The sequence below is a fragment of the Bison bison genome, unplaced genomic scaffold, assembly GCF_000754665.1.
Source record: "Bison bison bison isolate TAMUID 2011002044 unplaced genomic scaffold, Bison_UMD1.0 scf7180017864041, whole genome shotgun sequence".
In the NCBI taxonomy this organism is placed as follows: Eukaryota; Metazoa; Chordata; class Mammalia; order Artiodactyla; family Bovidae; genus Bison; species Bison bison.
Window position 1 is genome coordinate 791,071 of NW_011494613.1, and position 18,712 is coordinate 809,782.

The window sequence follows — 18,712 nt, forward strand, 5'->3', positions numbered from 1 at the left end:
TTTACATAAAATGTTTAGAAAACACAAAACTATAGAAATATGAAATAGATTAGTAGCTGCCAAGAGCTGGAAGCAGGGGATTAGGGTTGAAGTGATTGTTAATAGATATGAGATTTCTTTGTGGAATTTACTCAGTGTTTAAATGTTCTTTTGATGAATTTGTTGGGGAGAAAGTGGACTCCCCGTCCTATTCCTCCACCATCTTAGGACCGTCTCCTGAGATTTCTTTTAGGGGGGATAAAAACATTTTTTAAATTCATTTCAGCTGTACTGGGTCTTAGTTGTAGCACACAAACTCAGTTGTGGCACAAGGGATCTAGCTTCCTGACTAGGAATTGAACCCAGGCCATCTGCATTGGGAATGCAGTCTTAGCCACTGGGCTACCAGGGAGGTCCCTAGAGGGGATGAAAGTGTTTTAAAATTAGATTTTAGTGATGACTGCATAGCTATGAATATACTAAAAACCACTGAATTTTACACTTTAAGTGGGTGAATTGTATGACATGTGGATTATATCTCGATAGAACTGTTTAAAAAAAAAGAATGAAGTCTGGAGTCAAGACTGCCTGAGTTTGCAGAGAAATGTTAATACATCTCACTATGATTATATGTTTTTTCTTCCCCTTATATTTCTGATTTTTGCTTTATGCATCTTTGTTTCTTTGTTGTTAGGTGTCTAATGGTTTATGATGTCTACCTTCTTTGTGAACTAAACCTTTTATCACTAAAAATACTCATCTTCGTTTCAAAGATAAACTCAAAATGGATTAAAGATCTAAATACAAGACCAGAAACTATAAAGCTCTTAGAGAAAAACATTGACAGAACACTCAATGACATAAATCAAAGCAAGATCCCCTATGACCCACCTCCTAAAGTAATGGAAATAAAAACAATAATAAACAAGTGGGACCTAATTAAACTTGAAAGCTTTTGCACAGCAAAGGAAACTGTAAGCAAGGTGAAAAGACAAACCTCAGAATGGGAGAAAATAATAGCAAATGAAACAACTGACAAAGAATTAATCTCCAAAATATACAAGCAGCTCATACAACTAGGCAAGCAAAAATAAACAATCAAAAAGTGGGAAAAAGACCTAAACACATATTTCCTCAAAGAAGACATACAAATGGCTAACAAACACATGAAAAGATGCTCAACACTGTTCATTATTAGAGAAATGCAAATCAAAACTACAATGAGATAATCACCTCACACCAGTCAGAATGGCCATCATAAAAAAGTCTACCAATAAATGTTGAAGAGGGTGTGGAGAAAAGGGAACACTCTTGCCCTGCTGGTGGGAATGTAAATTGATATAGCTACTATGGAAGACAGTATGGAGATTCCTTAAAAAACTAGGACTAAAACCACCATATGAAAAAAACAAACAAAAAAACAAACAAACAAAAAACCACCATATGACCCAGCAACCCACTATAAGGCATATGCCCGGAGGAAACCAAAATTGAAAAAGACCACATGTATCCCAGTGTTCACTGCAGCACTATTCACAATAGCTAGAACATGGAAGAAACTTAGCTGTCCATTGACAGACAGATGGACGAGGAAGCTGTAGTGTATGTATACAATGGAATATTACTCAGCCATAAAAAGGAACATATGTGAGTCAGTTCTAATGAGGTGGATGAACCTACAGCCTATTATACAGAGTGAAGTCAGTCAGAAAGAGAAAGAAAAATCTTGTATATTAATGCATATATATGGAATCTAGAAAGATGTTACTGATGAAATTATTTGCAGGGCAGCAATGGAGATATGGACTACAAACAATAGACTTGTGGACCCAATGTGGTGGGGATGGCGGGGAAGAGGTGGGGAGGGTTGGAGGGAGAGGGTGGGATGTATGGCGAGAACAACAGGGAAATTTTGCTGTATGACTCAGGGAGCTCAAACAGGGACTCTGACAACCTAGAGAGGTAGAGTGGGGAGGGAGATGGGAGGGAAGTTCAGGAGGGAAGGGACATGTGTGTGCCTGTGACTCATTCATGCTGATGTTAGGCAGAAAACAATAAAATTCTGTAAGGCAATTATCCTTCAGTTAAAAAAAAATTTAATAAAAAAAATTCATCTTTGTTTCATTTAAACAATAAATTAAAAAAAAAAAAAAAAAGACTGCCTGAGTTTGGATCCTGTTTCTGCTGCTTTCTTTGTTATGCAACCTCGGGCAAGTTATTTAACCTCTAAGCAACTGTGTCTGTAGAGAAGTAGCAGCACCACTACTAGCCTTGTTTGAGGGGATGATCTATGAGAAAATCTATGTGAAGTGCCCAAAGTAAATGGTGAATATTAGCTATCATTAATATTCCTGATAATCCAACAACCCTAGAAGTTGGCACTAATCCCATTTTTCACATCGGAGCTCTGAGGCCCAAAAAGGTTAATAGTTTGCCTATGGTCATGAATCTAATAGAAAGTAAGAGTGGGCATTCTGACAACACATGACTGCAAAAGCCAGGCTTTTCCACCATGTAATTGTGCCTGCCAGAGTGGAAATATCTTTAGTGGTATAATATACATTTAAAGAAAGTGCTTCAAGAATCATGTAACTCATATGAGAAATCAATATGCTGAAAGAAACCCACATAATTTTGACATAATTTTTTATGCCAAAGTGGTATTATTTAATATTTCCCAAACTTCTCTACTCCTGCTTCATTGACTATGCAAAAATCTTTGTGTGGATCACAACAAACTGTGGGAAATTCTTGAGAGATGGGAATACCAGACCACCTTACCTGTTTCCTGAGAAACCTGTACGTGGGTCAAGAAGCAACAGTAAGAAAACTTACCTGGAACAACTGATTGGTTCAAAATTGCGAAAGGAGTACAACAAGGCTGTATATTGTCACACTGCTTATTTAACTTAATAGGTGACTCCTTGGCTCAGATGGTAAAGCATCTGCTTGAAATGCAGGAGACCCGGGTTCGATCCCTGGGTTAGGAGATCCCCTGGAGAAGGCAATGGCAACCCACTCCAGTACTCCTGCCTGGAAAATCCCATGGACTGAGGAGCCTGGTAGGTTACAGTCCATGGGGTCGCAAAGAGTCGGACACAACTGAGTGACTTTCACTTTTTAATTTAACTTATATACAGAGTACATCATGTGAAATGCTGGGCTGAATGACTCAGAAGTTGGAATCAAGACTGCCGGAAGAAATATCAACCACCTCAGATATGCAGATGATACCACTCTAATGATAGAAAGTGAAGAGGAACTAAAGAGCCTCTTGATGAAGGTCAAAGAGGAGAGTGGAAAAGCTGGCTTAAAATTCAACATTCAAAAAACTAAGATCATGGCATCTGGTCCCACCACTTCATGGCAAATAGAAGGGAAAGCAGCAGAAGCAGTGACACATTTTATTTTTGGAGGCTCCAAAATCACTGCAGATGACAACTGCAGCCATGAAATTAAAATATGCTTGCTCCTTGGAAAGCTATGACAAACCTAGACAGCATGTTAAAAACCAGAGACATTACTTTGCTGACAAAGATCCATTATAATCAAAGTTATGGTTTTTTCAGTAGTCATCTATGGATGTGGGAGTTGGACCATAAAGAAGACTGAGCATCAAAGAATTGATGCTTTCGAACTGTGGTGATGGAGAAGAGTCTTGAGTCTCTTTGACTGCAAGGAGATCAAACCAGTCAATCCTAAAGGAAATCAACCCTGAATATTCATTGCAAGGAGAGATGTTGAAGCCCTAATACTCCAGCCACCCGATGCAAAGAACTGACTCACTAGAAAAGACCCTGATGCTGGGAAAGACTGAAGGCAAAACGAGAATAGGGTGGCAGAGAATGAGGTGGTTTGATAGTATCACTGACTCAATGGACATGAATTGAGCAAACTCCAGGAGATGAGTGAAGGACATGGAAGCCTGCTGTACTGCAGTTCATGGGGTTGCAAAGAGTTGGACATGACTTAGTGACTAAACACGTAAAACTTCTCTAGCTTGATCTGATATAAAGAGGTGCAGTAAGATCATAATTTGTCTTTGTGAGAAATAAGCAGACTTTCCTTCTATTCATGGGGTGTTTCTGAATGGTACTGGGCTATTTTTATGGCCAGGTTAATGGAATTAATAACATATTATCTAAGCACAGCACTGAACACTTCCCACCTGTTATGGCTATTGACATATTTCTTCTCTTCCCTTCTCAGCCAAGCTCTTTTAGAGATGTTAAGGATTATAAAAGTAGAATATACTCAGTAAATTGTTTTTGAATTAATAAATGAATGAACAAATACACGCAAGCCACACCCTTTGGCAGTCATTGGCTCTAATGTGGCAATAGATTTTCCTAGAGATTGAGAACTTCATACTAAGGACCAGATGGAGAACAAGATTTACAGCTAAAGAGTCAAGGTCCTTTTCATTCCAGAAATGGATAAAAAGTCGTAAGTCCTTTTTAAGTTGTAAATTCAACTACCGCTTATTTCCAAAAATTACTAAAAGTTCTCATTTAATCACTTCCCCCTTTACTCCACACACAAAACCAAACACACATACACAGCTAGGATCCTTAAATCTGTTAAATAATGCCTGATTAAGGTTAACAATCTAGTCAAGGATGAATCTGAGTGGCATAAGTGACTCACACTATGGAAAGCCTTCCAGCTATCATAGGAAAACAAGTCTGGGTGAGCACTTAAATACACAAGTCTAGCCTACTACACCAATTAGACCCAAGTTTTACACTTCCCAGAGACATTGGCACCCCACTCCAGTACTCTTGCCTGGAAAATCTCATGGACGGAGGAGCCTGGTAGACTGCAGTCCATGGGGTCGCCAAGAGTCGGGCACGACTGAAGTGACTTAGCATAGCATAGCATAGAGAGACATATACCTGGCACGTGTGCCTGGCACATATGATGCACTCAGCAGTAAAAGCCTGCTGGCCAAAGGACAGAAATTGTCCCTTTTTCTTTGGTTCCTGTTCATATTGCCCATATTTTAGATTAGAATTCTCATTTTTTTTCAGGTACAAATTTGAGTTCTGTGTTGGCCATAGGCACTGCTGTAGATGAGAAAACAAGAGGTTTGAAAATCATTCCTATCAGAGAAAGAGGAAAGTGAAGAGATTTATGGAAAACCAGAGTCCTTCATACTAGATGATACTCTTAGGTTTTAACTCGCTGCTCAGTTCAGTTCTCCTTATTCTGTGGTCATGGTATGGCCCCAAATGTGTCTAGTTTTTTGTTAATGTATGTCCATGAAGAGGAAAGAAGAGGCAAATCAAGAGGAAAACCCAATTCCAATTTTAAAAACAAGAAACAAAACTCCTCAAAGAACAAGTCAGTGATGTCATCTTTGAAAAGAGAAGGCAATGATTTAATGCACTCAAAGACTGTGAAGACTATGGGTCTCCCTGGTAATTCCCTGACAAAACAAATATCCAGAGATTAAAGAGGCAGGATATTCTACTGTAAAACCTGGAAAACACACGACTACTAAGATCCTCCACTGTTCATATGAAATTTATTTTTTTCAACATCCTTTTTTTTCAACATCGTCATGTGGCTTATGGGATTTTAGTTCCCTGACCAGGGATCGAACCCTGATCCTCAGCTGTGAAAGTGCAGAGTCGCAACCATTGGACTGCCAGGGTATTCCCAACCACCTTTCAATATAAATGCTTTCTATGTACCAGGGAACTATTTTCAGTGTTGGAGATGCAAATTAGGGGCTGAAAAGAATGTGAAGCATGAAGAACATGAGGAGACAGTTGTAAGAAATAATATTGGTAGAGACCTTCTTTCAACCCTTTAAAGGCCCCACAGAGCACTGGCTATTCTCCTTCTTCCTTGACAAGTAAGCTTCTTGAAAGAATAATCTGTACGTATACTATGCTTTCCAGGTGGTTCAGTGGTAAAGAATTTGCCTGCCAAGCAGGAGACACAAGAGACATGGGTTTGACCCAGGGTCGAGAAGATTCCCTGAGGAAATGGCAACCCACTCCAGTGTTCTTGCCTGGACAATCCCATGGACAGCGGAGCCTGGCGGGCTACTGTCCAAGGGGGTTGGAAGAGTCAGACATGACTGAGCATGCACGGGAGATACTACTGTACAGAATTAATAAGCATTTAGAAGCTTGTACAGCAATGTGACACGGCCATGCCACCCAAGCCTGTCATCAGTGGACCTGTCTTGTTTAAAAGTCTGGACCACTTTGGTTGCCATCCAACCCTTAGGGTAGCTTACATCTGGTACAACCAGCATGCTAGCTGTGTGTGGCAGGACTGCCGTAAGTCCACAATAGGTTAGAAATGAGGCACTGTGCTTCACTACAGACCTTTGAAAATCACAGGTATATATAACACTGTCTCCACATCATTTCTCGTTGAGTCTTCAAGCCCTTTCAATATGGCATCTGCCCTCTTCACTCTGCTGAAAATGATGTAGGAAAGGTTACTCACCTCCCTAATAGCCAGGTTCAGTGAATTCTCTCATCATCTATGACATCTCCGCAGCACTGATACCCTTTGCTTCTTTAACATAGCAGAAATCATGTTCTCTTCTTATCCCTCTGACAACTCCTTCTCTGTCTTCTTTCCAGGCAACTCTTCTTCTGCCTATTGTTCCTCATCTTGGGCTATACTCACACATACTACTGCTGGGCAACCTGACTGATGTCTCATATCTTCCAACCATATACTGTTGACTTCTAAATCTTTATTTATCAACTCGATCATATACTAACGTACTGAGAATGTTTACAAAAGAAGTTTAAAGCTAAAAAAAAAAAACCAAGATAAAGAATCAAGTTTTTTGTTTATAATTGTCTTCAAAATTATATATTTAGTTCCAGAAACCATTTTTATTTCAAATGAAATTGTATATGAAATTCTAACGTATAAAGCAAAATAAAAGCAGTTTCCTTGAAATGAAGGTGACCCCTATTCATTCAGTCTTTCACTTCCTGGGGCTTCTCAGTAATCACTAAAGTGCAGGATTTCTTAACTAGGGATCTTTGGACCCTGAAGGGATCCATGGAAAGAATTCAGAGGACCCATTAAGACTTCATTTTTAACTAACCATTATTTGAAATCTACCAGTTCCTTTGATTTTAAACTTAGGCCACACCATAGTAGGATAAACATTCATCACCAATAGAAATCACAGACTCATACAAGTCATATCATGTGGTTGTATATACCTCAAAGTATCATTTACCTTCATCAGGACATACTATGGTAGCTATTACTGACAGAGATATTGTTGTACAATGTGTTAAGCAAAAGCATACACGTGAAGGTATCACTTTTGATTGACACAAAAAAGTATACTATTAGAGAGTTCCCTGCTCTGTGACAACCTAGACAGGCTGGATGGTGGGGGGTGGGAGTAGGGGAACTAGGGGGTGGAAGAGTTGGGGGACAGGAGGGAGGAACAAGAGGGAGGGGATATATGTATACTTATAGTTGATTCATGTTGTTGTATGGCAGAAACTAACACAACATTGTAAAGCAATTATACTCCAATTAAAAAATAAATTAGAAGAGCTTCATTGGCTTTACCAGACTGCCAAAGGGATGAATGGCACATGAAAACGTTAAGAACCCCCGTGGAAACTCAGGGCTCCATGACAATTTACTCACATTGAACACAGAACTCCCAGCGTAAGGTCTCTATTTTGGCTCCACTACTCCAAAATGATCTAATTAAAGTGGTGATAAAAACGCCCTTTCTGTTCGTGATGTTATGGAGACATTCTCAGTGAAGAAAGAGCCTCTTGGAACCTCATTTTAAATAGTAATTGTATATTTGAAGTGAAAATACCTTAATTTAAAAAAAAAAACATTTCCTCTAAGTACCATTTAAAACTCCTTTCTAGGAAATCATTTTTTGACCCTTCTTTTTCCCTGCATTCCCTCAATGGTTATTCAATTGTTTATCACTGAATACTTTTTAGTTCACAGGTCTATTTTGTCTCTCCAGCTGGATTATAAAAGTGCCCTTGAGAAGTTTATTTCTCAGGAGGGCCAGAATAGTGTTCTACAAATAGACACTCAATAAATGCTTCCTGATGAGTATAAGGCTTTTCAGAAACATGAATTTATTTACCATAAAAGCATATTAAAAGCCAGTATGGTTGAGAAATTTTATTACAAAGCAGTGAAAAAAGAGGAATCTCAGATTCTGGATAGTACTTGTGAAAGGAATTAAGACACCATGTTTATAAATAACTTTTATTTACTAGTAAGGATTAAAAGTCTTCTTTAATAGAAAGTGATCCCTCAGATGACCTGAAAATTCCATATTCTAACACTAGCAGAGTGGGCCAAGCTTTCTCTAATGAGCAGATTATGTGATGAAGAACATTGCTAAATTCTTTCTAAAATCTTTGATCCAGGAATTTAGCCACAGCTTATATGTGGACAGACATGAGTTTTATAATGAAAGCTCAACACAGAATAATAAAAAAACAACTATAATTTTTTAAAACTATAGGATATTTCATTTCAAAGATGCTATTGTTATGGTAGTTTAAAATTTTCTTTTATCTACTGAAACCACTGTTATACAAAAATTACTACAAATAAGCCTTGTAAATCTAAATTCAAACAGCACACCTATGACATTTTAGTCAGTGATTTATTTCATGCTTTCAAAATGTTACCTTCATTAAAAATGTGTTTAATATTTTTTCTTTCCACATTTCCTGTTAAGTTTTCCCTAAGACAATCCGATGATTAAATTCTCTTAAATGTCAACAATATTAAAAATATAGCTAACATTTTTCAAGATGATTAAAGCTTTTGTACCCTCTCATTTAATTATGAAATTAATCAAGTCCTGTCAATTTTCCTATATACCTCCCAAACACATCCACTCTGAGTGCACTTGCCACTGCCTCAATTCAGGCCTCCTAACTGCTTCCAATTTCCTTCCTCTTCCATAGGTTCTCAACATGCTCACAAAGTGATCAGATGTGTGCTTCAGAAGGATCAGCCCATCCTTCTGCTCAAAACCCTGCAGTGGCTCCTTACCACGCACAGGTCTGTTTGTGAGCAGGGTACCCACGGCCCTCGGTGATCTGGCTCATACCCGCCTTTCCTGTACTTCTCCCGCCCCAGTGCTTCATGCTAGACTAATCCGCTAGAAGGGCTCTGCACAGCTCTCCTTTCTCCAGGACCATCCTTTCACACTGACTTCTGATGAACTCCATCATCCTTCACAACCCAGCTCAAAGTGACTTCTGTAAGGCCTTCTTGAAGTCCATCCAACTCCAAAATCAATCACTCCCTCTTCTAAATCTATTATCTTTTAGTTACCATGTTGTATTATAATTACTTGATTATATGCTTACCTTTTCTTTATCAATGTAAACCTTTTGAGATCATGAAAGGTGTTTCATGTTTGTTGAACTGAACTGAATTTGATCTAACGATCTGAGTAATTGGGAAACAGAGGTGGAATGTTTCCAGAGTGATTCATAGTGGCCAAGATGATCATGCTTTGCCACAGCAAACATAAATCATACATTGCTTTAATCAGAGGGATTACCAGACCCTCTTGGAACAGCATACAAAATACAAACTCTTAAATATAGGTTGAGTATTTCTGGCTTAGTGCAAAATGTATACATTATGTTTTACCTTAAATCTTTTGGCAGGGTTGTTGTTTAGTTGCTGAAAGAGTCTGACTCTTTTGCGACCCATAGACTGTCACCCGCTAGGCTCTTCTGTCCATGGGATTTTTCAGGCAAGAATACTGGAGTAGGTTGCCATGTTCTCCTCCAGGTGATCTTCCAAACCCAGGGACTGAACCAGTGTCTCCTGCATTTGCAGGCAGGTTCTTTACCACTAGTGCCACCTGGAAAGCCCAAAATAATTCCTCTGGAGAAAAATAAAAATTATTCAAGGGGTGCCTATTATCAAATGCCAATGGAAAAAAAGTAGGTGGCATGAGAAATACAGGGACATTTTGTGGCTTCAAATATTTACAGTGGATGGCCCCAAGTCATACAGCAAGCATTCAAGTAGGGACAATGCATAATTTTCAAGATTTAAATCTGCTCCTCTGTCTAGAGCCACAACAAAATTCTTTGTAGGGTGAAAAATACTAAGGAATGTGCACAGATAATATTTAAGGATAAAATCTCGCCTTTGATAAGCATATATTAATAGTTTTAACTTAAAACTAGTTTTAACTACAGGAATCTTCCAATTAGTCATAATAATTTAACATAAGAAAATAATTCATGATTTCACTTCCTTATTTGTTCCTTTCTGTATTTTACAGAGGTTCCACACTGAACATATTATTTTTCAAATAAAAACACAATTATTTTAAAGAGTTACCCAGCACAAATAAAAAAATATTAACCTGCCCCAATTTTTAGGGTTTTCCTATAAGAATACCATTAGACCTTCTCTGTTTAACCTAAGGCTCAGTTTCAAAAATTCTATTATTTTACATATTGCAAACAGAAAAACTGAGTGAAATAAAATATCTAGCTCAGAGAAGGAAATTTTTTTGTTACAGTAACAGTGACACTTCAACTAGTCCCCAAACCTTTTTTTCTAAAGCCAGGGCACAAGATACCTAATTCAGTTACCTGCTATTTCTTAAGAACCGGTACACTATGATAACCATAAAGCATTTTTCTTTATCAGGTAGATAAAAACAAAACTAAAATAAAGAGGCAAGTGTGTGTATATATATATATATATATATTTTTTTTTTTTACAGAATTTTCAAGCGCTTTAAATATACTGTACTAACTAGACAAAAAAATATACTTCATACAGCTCCTTCCCATACAGATTTTTATAGCACCTGGTAAAATCTTTATCTTTCGCTTCCCTTTATTTCTTTTCTGTCCTCTTTCAGGAGGGAAGCACTGTTAAATTAACTGCATATAATTCTAATGCAGTAATTATTCAAAGTGTACATATTACTCAATATGTGAAAATGGTAAATCAACAATTCTATTTTTTACTTTTAAAACTTAGTTAAACCTTAGAAAAAAACCCAGATACATTCTAAAGCCTAAATATACTTCAAAATAGGAAAATGATTAACACCAGATTTGCTAGCTCATCCCCTTTTTCTCTCATGTAAAAGACTTTTTGAAATGAAAACTATATTTCTATACATTCCTTCATAACACAGTTATCAACAAGCAGTAATGAGTTAAGGAACCTATTTGAACCATAGCTATTTTACACACAAAAGGCTTAATTTAATCTTCACATACAATTATTTTCTACTTATTTCATAAAGTATACATCTCCTTCGTATCTTATTTCTTATGTGGTACAGCAGAATTTTATGATTTCTAGAACAAATACTCTGCTATCACTTTTACATTTTATAAAACTTTCAAATTATGCCAATTTGGGAACTGTCTTACTTTTTAGCTGGTGATTTAGTTTACAGCTAATTAAAAAAGGGCCCCATCAGCTCACAGGAACACATAAAAGGTTTTGGGCCACATGCCCAGGAATTCTGTGATTCACTCAGTAACTATCATCTTCCCAAAGGAAATATTTGAAATTCCACTATTAGGAATACATAAAACAAGAAAAAAAGGGCTACTACAAAACATAATTAACATAGATGCTTTTTCATTTCTGTGAGAAAATTACACGTTTGAAAAAATCTGTTCCAAATTTTTGTTATGCCAAATAAAGTACCAAAATGTTATACATGCATAATCAAATTAGTTGACAGAAAAGAGTAAATGAGAAGTATCTACATGTCTAGATGAAGAGTAATCAAAGCTACTTGCAAGTGAACATGTCTAGGGTACATGTAAGAAAAGTCTAACAAACTAAAAAAAATCAATTGGCATTTTATATTTTTAAAGATTTATCAAATGTTTGTTCTCAGATCCTATTATTGTTTCAAAAATCCAGAAAAGCTGGATCAAGAATAAACCTTCTCTCTCTTAATAATGGGAACAAATCCTTTTTGTATGCCTTTAATGACAAAAGTACAATCAAAAGCAAATATAACTTCTCTAATTAATGGTATTTTAGACACCTCATTGGAATACAGTAATGTTTCCTTTACCAACAGCTCAGACCTCATACAAACCTTACTGATAATAAAATAAAACCAAAACCCAGACAACTTTCTCTGAACAGTCAAAAGGAATGTTAGAAGGCTCCTGTGCTCCATCAGGCATTCTGCTCTCAAGCCCTCACTCTGAGTCTAATGGGTTCCTTCCTCACAAGTTTAACAAACTCAGCTTTCCGCGTCCACATGAGATGAAAAGCAACAGTAAGAGAAGCTACTATTGGCAAAGCATACTGAAAAGAACAAAATGCAGTATCTGAGAGTCTAAAAGTATGAAAATCAAAAGAAAAAAAAAGGTCTAAAAAGCCAGAATCAACCCTTTTGAGGTTACTTAACAGAAATCATATTCTTCAGGAGACTCCCAAGTTAGTATGCTAGTACATATAACTGAAATGATGATGACCTTGAGTCATCAATAGTTTCTTCTATTTAACTATCATGTTGCTATTAGCCTACTTTTTGATGGAGGAACACATCTGATTTGCTTTGGACTGTACCAGTTTAAGGCTGTTGTCTACGCATAATTATTTTTAGCTCTCCCTTTCAGTCTCAAGAAGAATGGTTTGAACTAAATTTTAGGGTCATCCTACTGAATGCTTATTACATGCAGGAACTATTCCAATGGCTTTCATTTATCCTCACAGTACTATGAGACGAGGTATAATCATCCCTTTTTTCAGATGAACTAAAGGCTCTGAGAGGTTAAGTGATTTTCCTAAGATCATTCAGTTAGAAAGTATTAAAGGTCTATGTGTGAAGAACCCAGACAGTCTGATACCAAAGTCCTAGTATTTAACTATCATAATATACTGTACTATTTCTTAGAAAGGTGAGTAGAGGAACAGAGGAGGAAAATATCCAACATTTTGGATAAGGATTGAGAGGTATCAGCTTTCTAGAAAATGTGTCTATACAATCCTTATGGTTTTCAAAAAACTTATGATACTGAAACATCTAAGAAAATATTTGAAGTGTAAAAATATTTTCAGATCTTTATGAGTATGGGCTTTCTTAGAAAACAAATAGTCCAAGAATGTTTTTCAAATATTCTCTGAGATGCTTTAAAAACATACTAATTAGTTATGTTCTGCTCAAAAAGTCAGATTATTCCATCTTTTAAAAAAGAAAATTAGTAACTCACTGTATGTTACAATATGAACGCAGACTGAAATGTGTACTGGACTGGAATCCATTTTGCTACTCAACAGCTTGGATGTCCCTTAACCTCTCCAAACGTCAGTCTCTTCATGTGCAGCAGAGAAATACGGTTTAGCTTGTTAAGAGGACCTAAGGAGATCAAACGGATTTCAAGTGCCTTGAGAACTATGAAGCACTACCTAAACTTCTAGTATTAATAAACAGTCACAGATTTTCAACAACCTGGATCATACATTTATGCCAAGTATTCCAAAACAAGAATATCTCTTTATTTACTCTTTACTTCAAAGTCTGGGGAAAAGAAGCTAGTCTCTCACGGATCACATGTGAAAAAGAAAATTACACTGAAAACATTAAGAGCAGTCATGAACTCGGGGGCCACACTTTATACTTCATTCTGTGAAACAGTTGTAATTTATCAGCTAATCAGTCCTTAAAGAATTTGTAGATTAAATAGTTACAATAAAGAGGTTCAAAGGCTTACAATAAATCTTATTTTTAACATGGTTCTTAACTATATATATTTAAGAGTGAAGCTTAAATAATTATATTTACATAGTATTTTCCTGTCTTCCAAAAAGTATTTCCATATTTGATCCTCAGCAAGCAGGTATGGTAGACAGATATCATCATTCTTATGAAGAAACTGAGGCTCAGGGAAATTAATTTGCACAACTGTTTTTTGACAGGAAATTGAAGTGGAAGGATGACTCCTGATCTACATGGAAAGAAAGCAATTATTTGGATGTTCTAGAGAAAAGTAAAAACCTCAAACTTCCTTATTGGCTGAGATGAGACACAGAACATTTGTCAATTCATGCTGTTTCAAAAGCAATATTCATTGGAGCCTGTCTGCACATCTCTAGTAGCTTTAATGTTCATAGAAAAATGAATATTCATGCTTGTTTGGGATCTCAAACTATTATTATAGAACTAAAGTAGATTATTTTTCTGTGGCAAACCTAAGGAAAAGTGTTTCAATGATTACCAATGATTACCATAGTGTTTCTATGATTACCATTGCTGAGATTCTTTTTTTTTTTTTGAGATTATTCTTTAACAAGGAAAAATAATTTTCTCCTAGAGCTCATTTGCTGTATTCCATAAATTAGCTGTTACAAAGAATCCATATCAGAGAAATTCAAACCTAATAAGAGGCTTTTCTTACACTATCAGAAAGGCACATTAAATGCACAACGTTGGCCACATTATTTTTGATAATGATGGAAAACAACAGCTGATAGCCAGTTTGGGACAAATGCCAACTGTTTCCATTTGTCTGAAAGATGTCAAAATTAATTGCAACAACACTTTGTTTTGAAAGAATATTGTTATCTATCGAGAAAGTATATCAACTAAAATCCTAAAAAATAGACTAAAGATAATGATTTGAAATATTAGTTTAAAAAAATTTTAGTGTCCCAAAGTATAAGTAAACACATCTCCACAGCTTTACATAGTTTCATATATTTTATTTTTTAAACACTTATAATTTTGCAAGCTAGCAGTAAAATATTGTCCTTGATATTTTACTAATTAGCACCGTATACCTTTTAAAGCTAACTGGAACATTGTTTCAAATGTAAATGATTGTAAAGTAGAATGATCATTTCAAATGCCAAATTAGTCTCAAGTAACATAAGAACCATTAATTATCATTATTTTTGGCTTTATGCACAAAGATGTATTTCAAAGATGAACTTAATTATTAGTATCAGTTCTGTCAATCTAACAAATCAAAGTACCACAGTTTAAAGCAATATTTAACCTCTGAAATTATTATATAATTAAAGAGGTACGTAAGAAAAGTTGAGAAATCAGCTATAAAAAGACAAGAGACTGCACAACTTTAGAGTCCCTTATTTTTTAGAATGAGGAAAATAATGAAAAATTTCATGGTACAAGTATCAGTTTCACATACGGTTTAGTGTATGTCAGTATTCTCATGCTTTACTTATATGAGTTTGGCCTTACCAAAAAGCCATCAAAACGTCCAGAATAATTCACAGGGACAGCTGGAAGCCTGAAACAAAACTGCTCAGTGCAAAAGATCCCAAGCCATTCATATAATTTTAAATGGAAACCTAGACATTTACCTCCTATTTTTGTTTTCATCTGAAAAACCTTTTGAAAACATGGGGGAAAAAAACTAATTAAACTCAAAATTACTTCCAGACATCAGAAAAAGAAGGGATTTTTCAGTCCCTGTTTTCTAATAAGAGCATTCTTCAGAGCTATGGGGTTAAATTCTAAGCTGCAAGCCACTGCTTCCTAGCACGCCTGTTTTGCATACCAGTAGCCTCAAGTCCAGTTCTGCCATTTGTGGGTAACTATGACAAGATACAAAAGCATGTGTTTGCCATAAATAGCTCTGGCTAACAGCAAACTGCTCACACTGAACAGATCAAATTCTCTATAAGGAGAGCCGCCTGGACCACAGCCAAATTCCACTACTAATCTTTAAGACTGCTATATAAACATTTTTTTTTTGAATTTGTGAAATATATTAAGAAATAGTAGCTGAAATTAAAGTTCCTAAACAGAAGTACTATTAAACTTTTGAAGGACAACATTTTATAAATTATTTTCATTATGACCAAATAGGCAATAAGAGCTTCCTGTTTCTTCTACTGGTCAACTACTTAGAAATGTAAACGTGAATTAAAAAAATAACTATGCTAATTTATTCAGAGAACTAATCAGATACTGAAGAGTATTTATGTCAAAGTGCAAAAAATAATTCCTGATCACCATATTAATACATAAGGAAATAAATAAAGCTTATAAAAGTATACCTCTGTAATATTTTATATTAGCTTTAGGACAGAATATTTTTTAAACCAAATAAAATCAACAAACTGGAAAATATCATGCAAGAATGTTGTACAAAAAAAATTCTTAAATGACCAGTGCAGAGATTAATAATAGCTGTTTAGCCTAGGAGTTGCTTCACATGGTATTTTGCAAAATGTCCAAGGAAAACAAGGCAACCGTTCTGTAATATGCCACAATTTTTATTGCAACGTGGCCATTTTTGTGAGGGTGGGGAGTTTGATCTCAAAAACAATGTTCCATTTAAGGCTCTTTTATACAGAAATTGCCATCATGACTGATACTCAAAATATCTTTAGTGTTGCAAGACTTACATGGTAAACATAAAACTCCTACGTGTATTCAGTAGTATACACTCAATGGGGGAAAAAAGGCATTAATAATAGCTATTTCTTTTAAGAAGATATGCAGGTAAAAGGAATGAACACTGAGGTACTAGGATAAGCTGATGACACAGTTAACACAACTTAATTGGCATTCCTTTTCTGGTGGGGGATTAAATTTATTACAAAAAAAGTGCTTTTAATGCATAGTGTTATATCCGTGCTGCCATGTCAAAAAAAAATAGGCTTGCCAAGGCAGGTGAGGTGTATGAATGCTCAAGCCTCACAGAACTGCAGTCAAGTGCAACTATCAGTAATACTGAATAGAGTTTACCATCTCACCAGTGGATAATACTTTGAAGGCATTCAATTAGCTTAACCCTTTGTAGTGTTCTAAGCTATTCACATTGACAATCACAATTCACTGTAGTGTTTGCTGCAAAGGAGGCATATACCCAGTTGTTTTGGCTAAAATATGATGGGAAGGCATTCCTTGGGTTCTACATAAAAGTAACAGTATTAAACAGTCTAATGGCAATCACTGATAGGCTGCTTACATGAATGATATTTCCTTCATTCATTGTGTTGGAAGGACCCAGTGGGAAAAGAGAAAAAAAAAAAACCTAATACTATTCCAATTGACTGAGCTGGAGAAATGGAAGCTCCTTAAGATCCAGATGGCACTTGACTGATTTATAAGGGTTTTCCTTCAAGTGAAACTACTACATTGCCTCCCAATTTCTCTCCAAGTGTGGAACGGTCCTTTATATCATCCAAGCCATTTACTTGCCACTCATGTTTTATACCTAAAAAGAAAAAAAAATTATCCAATTACTTTATTATAATTAAGAAAGGAGCAATTCTTCTGCACAAAATAGTCAATGCCTGTACCTGTAAATTTCTTTTTAATGGCATCTTTAGAGCTAGCATATATCATCTTGCTTTTTAAAGGCGCACTTTCAGGAGCCCTACAGGGGAAAAAAAAATGGTTGAATCCTATTTAAAAGAAAAACAAAGGCAAAACTGACTATGTTAATAATAATCCTTGCATTTTAAAAGTACTTTTTTCTTTTGTTTTTACACACCAGAATATAAATACTAGGTCTTCTTTCTTAGACTCTTTTGTTTCGTATGTGGCATCGTACAAAGCATATCGGCAATCATTCAGAGGTAGCAACTTCACAAAAGATGTGTAGGGGTCCTCTACAGTATCACCAATGTCACCCACCAAGATCTGCTTTGCTTCCTCAACAATTATTTGTCTTTTGTCATCGCTTAAACAGAAGAGAACTGCTTTCTTTCTTTTTTTGATCTCCTCTTGTGTAGAAGATTTCCTTACTTTCATATCATTAAAAACTTTGATGACTTCATCATTCACTGTAACTCCAGAAGCCTGAAAGTAAAGAAAGGACAGAAATTCAGAACAAGTAATTTGGTTTTAACCAAAATTACTGTTTGCGCAAGAGGATTCACTTTAGTCTGGACATCAAAAGTTGCATCATACACTGCAAGCCGTCTAATCAGATTTGCCACATTTTAAGTATCAGGATATGATGCACCTAAGGGTTCTAACTCATCCTGCTCCATTCATCCTTTTTAAAAAAGGTGTGTGGAGGTTAAAGCAAGTGGATGGTAGACGGAAAGGGACAAATACAGGCTGTCCCATCCCTGAAATGTTTCCTATTTCACTGGGTGATGTCAGAGCTTCAGGAGCAGCAGCAAAAATACCTTCTGTATTGTGTCAACCCGGCAGGCCTTAAAAAAACACTTTTGGATTTCAGTTAATGCTTCTACTATTTTTTTCTTTAAAGTCATCCTAGCCAGTGCCGTTTCCTCATAAGGAAAGAGAATCAAGTGTGAACTCCAAACCGCCCACGGCTACAACATAATTGACTCACAGCTCAAATGCAGGCACTTCAAAACTAACGGATCGCGTGTAAAAAGCTTTCTACGGCGAGAAAGCATTTTCAAGAGTTTTCCCACCTCCTTTATCTCCCCCTAAGGGTTTTATGACAGGCCCTCAAGACCCTCAGCCTTCAGCAAGGGGTTTTTACCGCACATACCGAATTGAAAGCCCGCGTGGGAATAAAATAAGGAAGCGAAGGGCAAAGGCGGCGAGCTGGGTGGGGTGGCCGGGGAACAACTCGGCGGACCCTCCCGCGCCCCCGGCCTCCGCCCGCCCGGCTCAGGCCTCGAACCCCCGCGTGTCGCCCCCTGTCCGGGCCCTCCCCGCCCCCAGGAATCCGAAGAGCTGCCTCGCCGGGCCTGACGGCGAGAGGGCAGGCCCGCCGGGTGGAGAGAGAGCACCGGGGCCGCAGCGCAGGAATGCCCACCTTGGAGGCCG

At 36.7% G+C, this 18,712-nt stretch overlaps 1 protein-coding gene across 1 annotated transcript; it reads right to left on the reverse strand.

Annotated features, from left to right (window-relative positions):
* Positions 1–14,664: 14,664 nt before the first annotated feature.
* CFL2 (cofilin 2 (muscle)) lies at positions 14,665–17,782 on the reverse strand. Its single transcript, XM_010835283.1, has 3 exons — positions 17,454–17,782; positions 17,260–17,336; positions 14,665–17,174 (listed from the first exon to the last, which is right to left on the reverse strand). The coding sequence occupies exons 1-3, from the start codon at positions 17,711–17,713 to the stop codon at positions 17,062–17,064; spliced, it is 450 nt and encodes a 149-aa protein (XP_010833585.1). The 5' UTR covers positions 17,714–17,782; the 3' UTR covers positions 14,665–17,061.
* Between the last annotated feature and the right edge of the window lie 930 nt (positions 17,783–18,712).

What these genes read in the sequence shown, in the direction of transcription:
- CFL2 (XM_010835283.1), bottom strand. Translation starts at nt 17,713, where the DNA reads ATGAAAGTAAGGAAATCTTCTACACAAGAGGAGATCAAAAAAAGAAAG. An exon ending in GACCTAGTATTTATATTCTG is followed by an intron (nt 17,337 to 17,453) that starts GTGTGTAAAAAC and finishes TTTCCCCTGTAG; the next exon opens with GGCTCCTGAAAGTGCGCCTT. An exon ending in CATTAAAAAGAAATTTACAG is followed by an intron (nt 17,175 to 17,259) that starts GTACAGGCATTG and finishes TTTTCTTTTTAG; the next exon opens with GTATAAAACATGAGTGGCAA.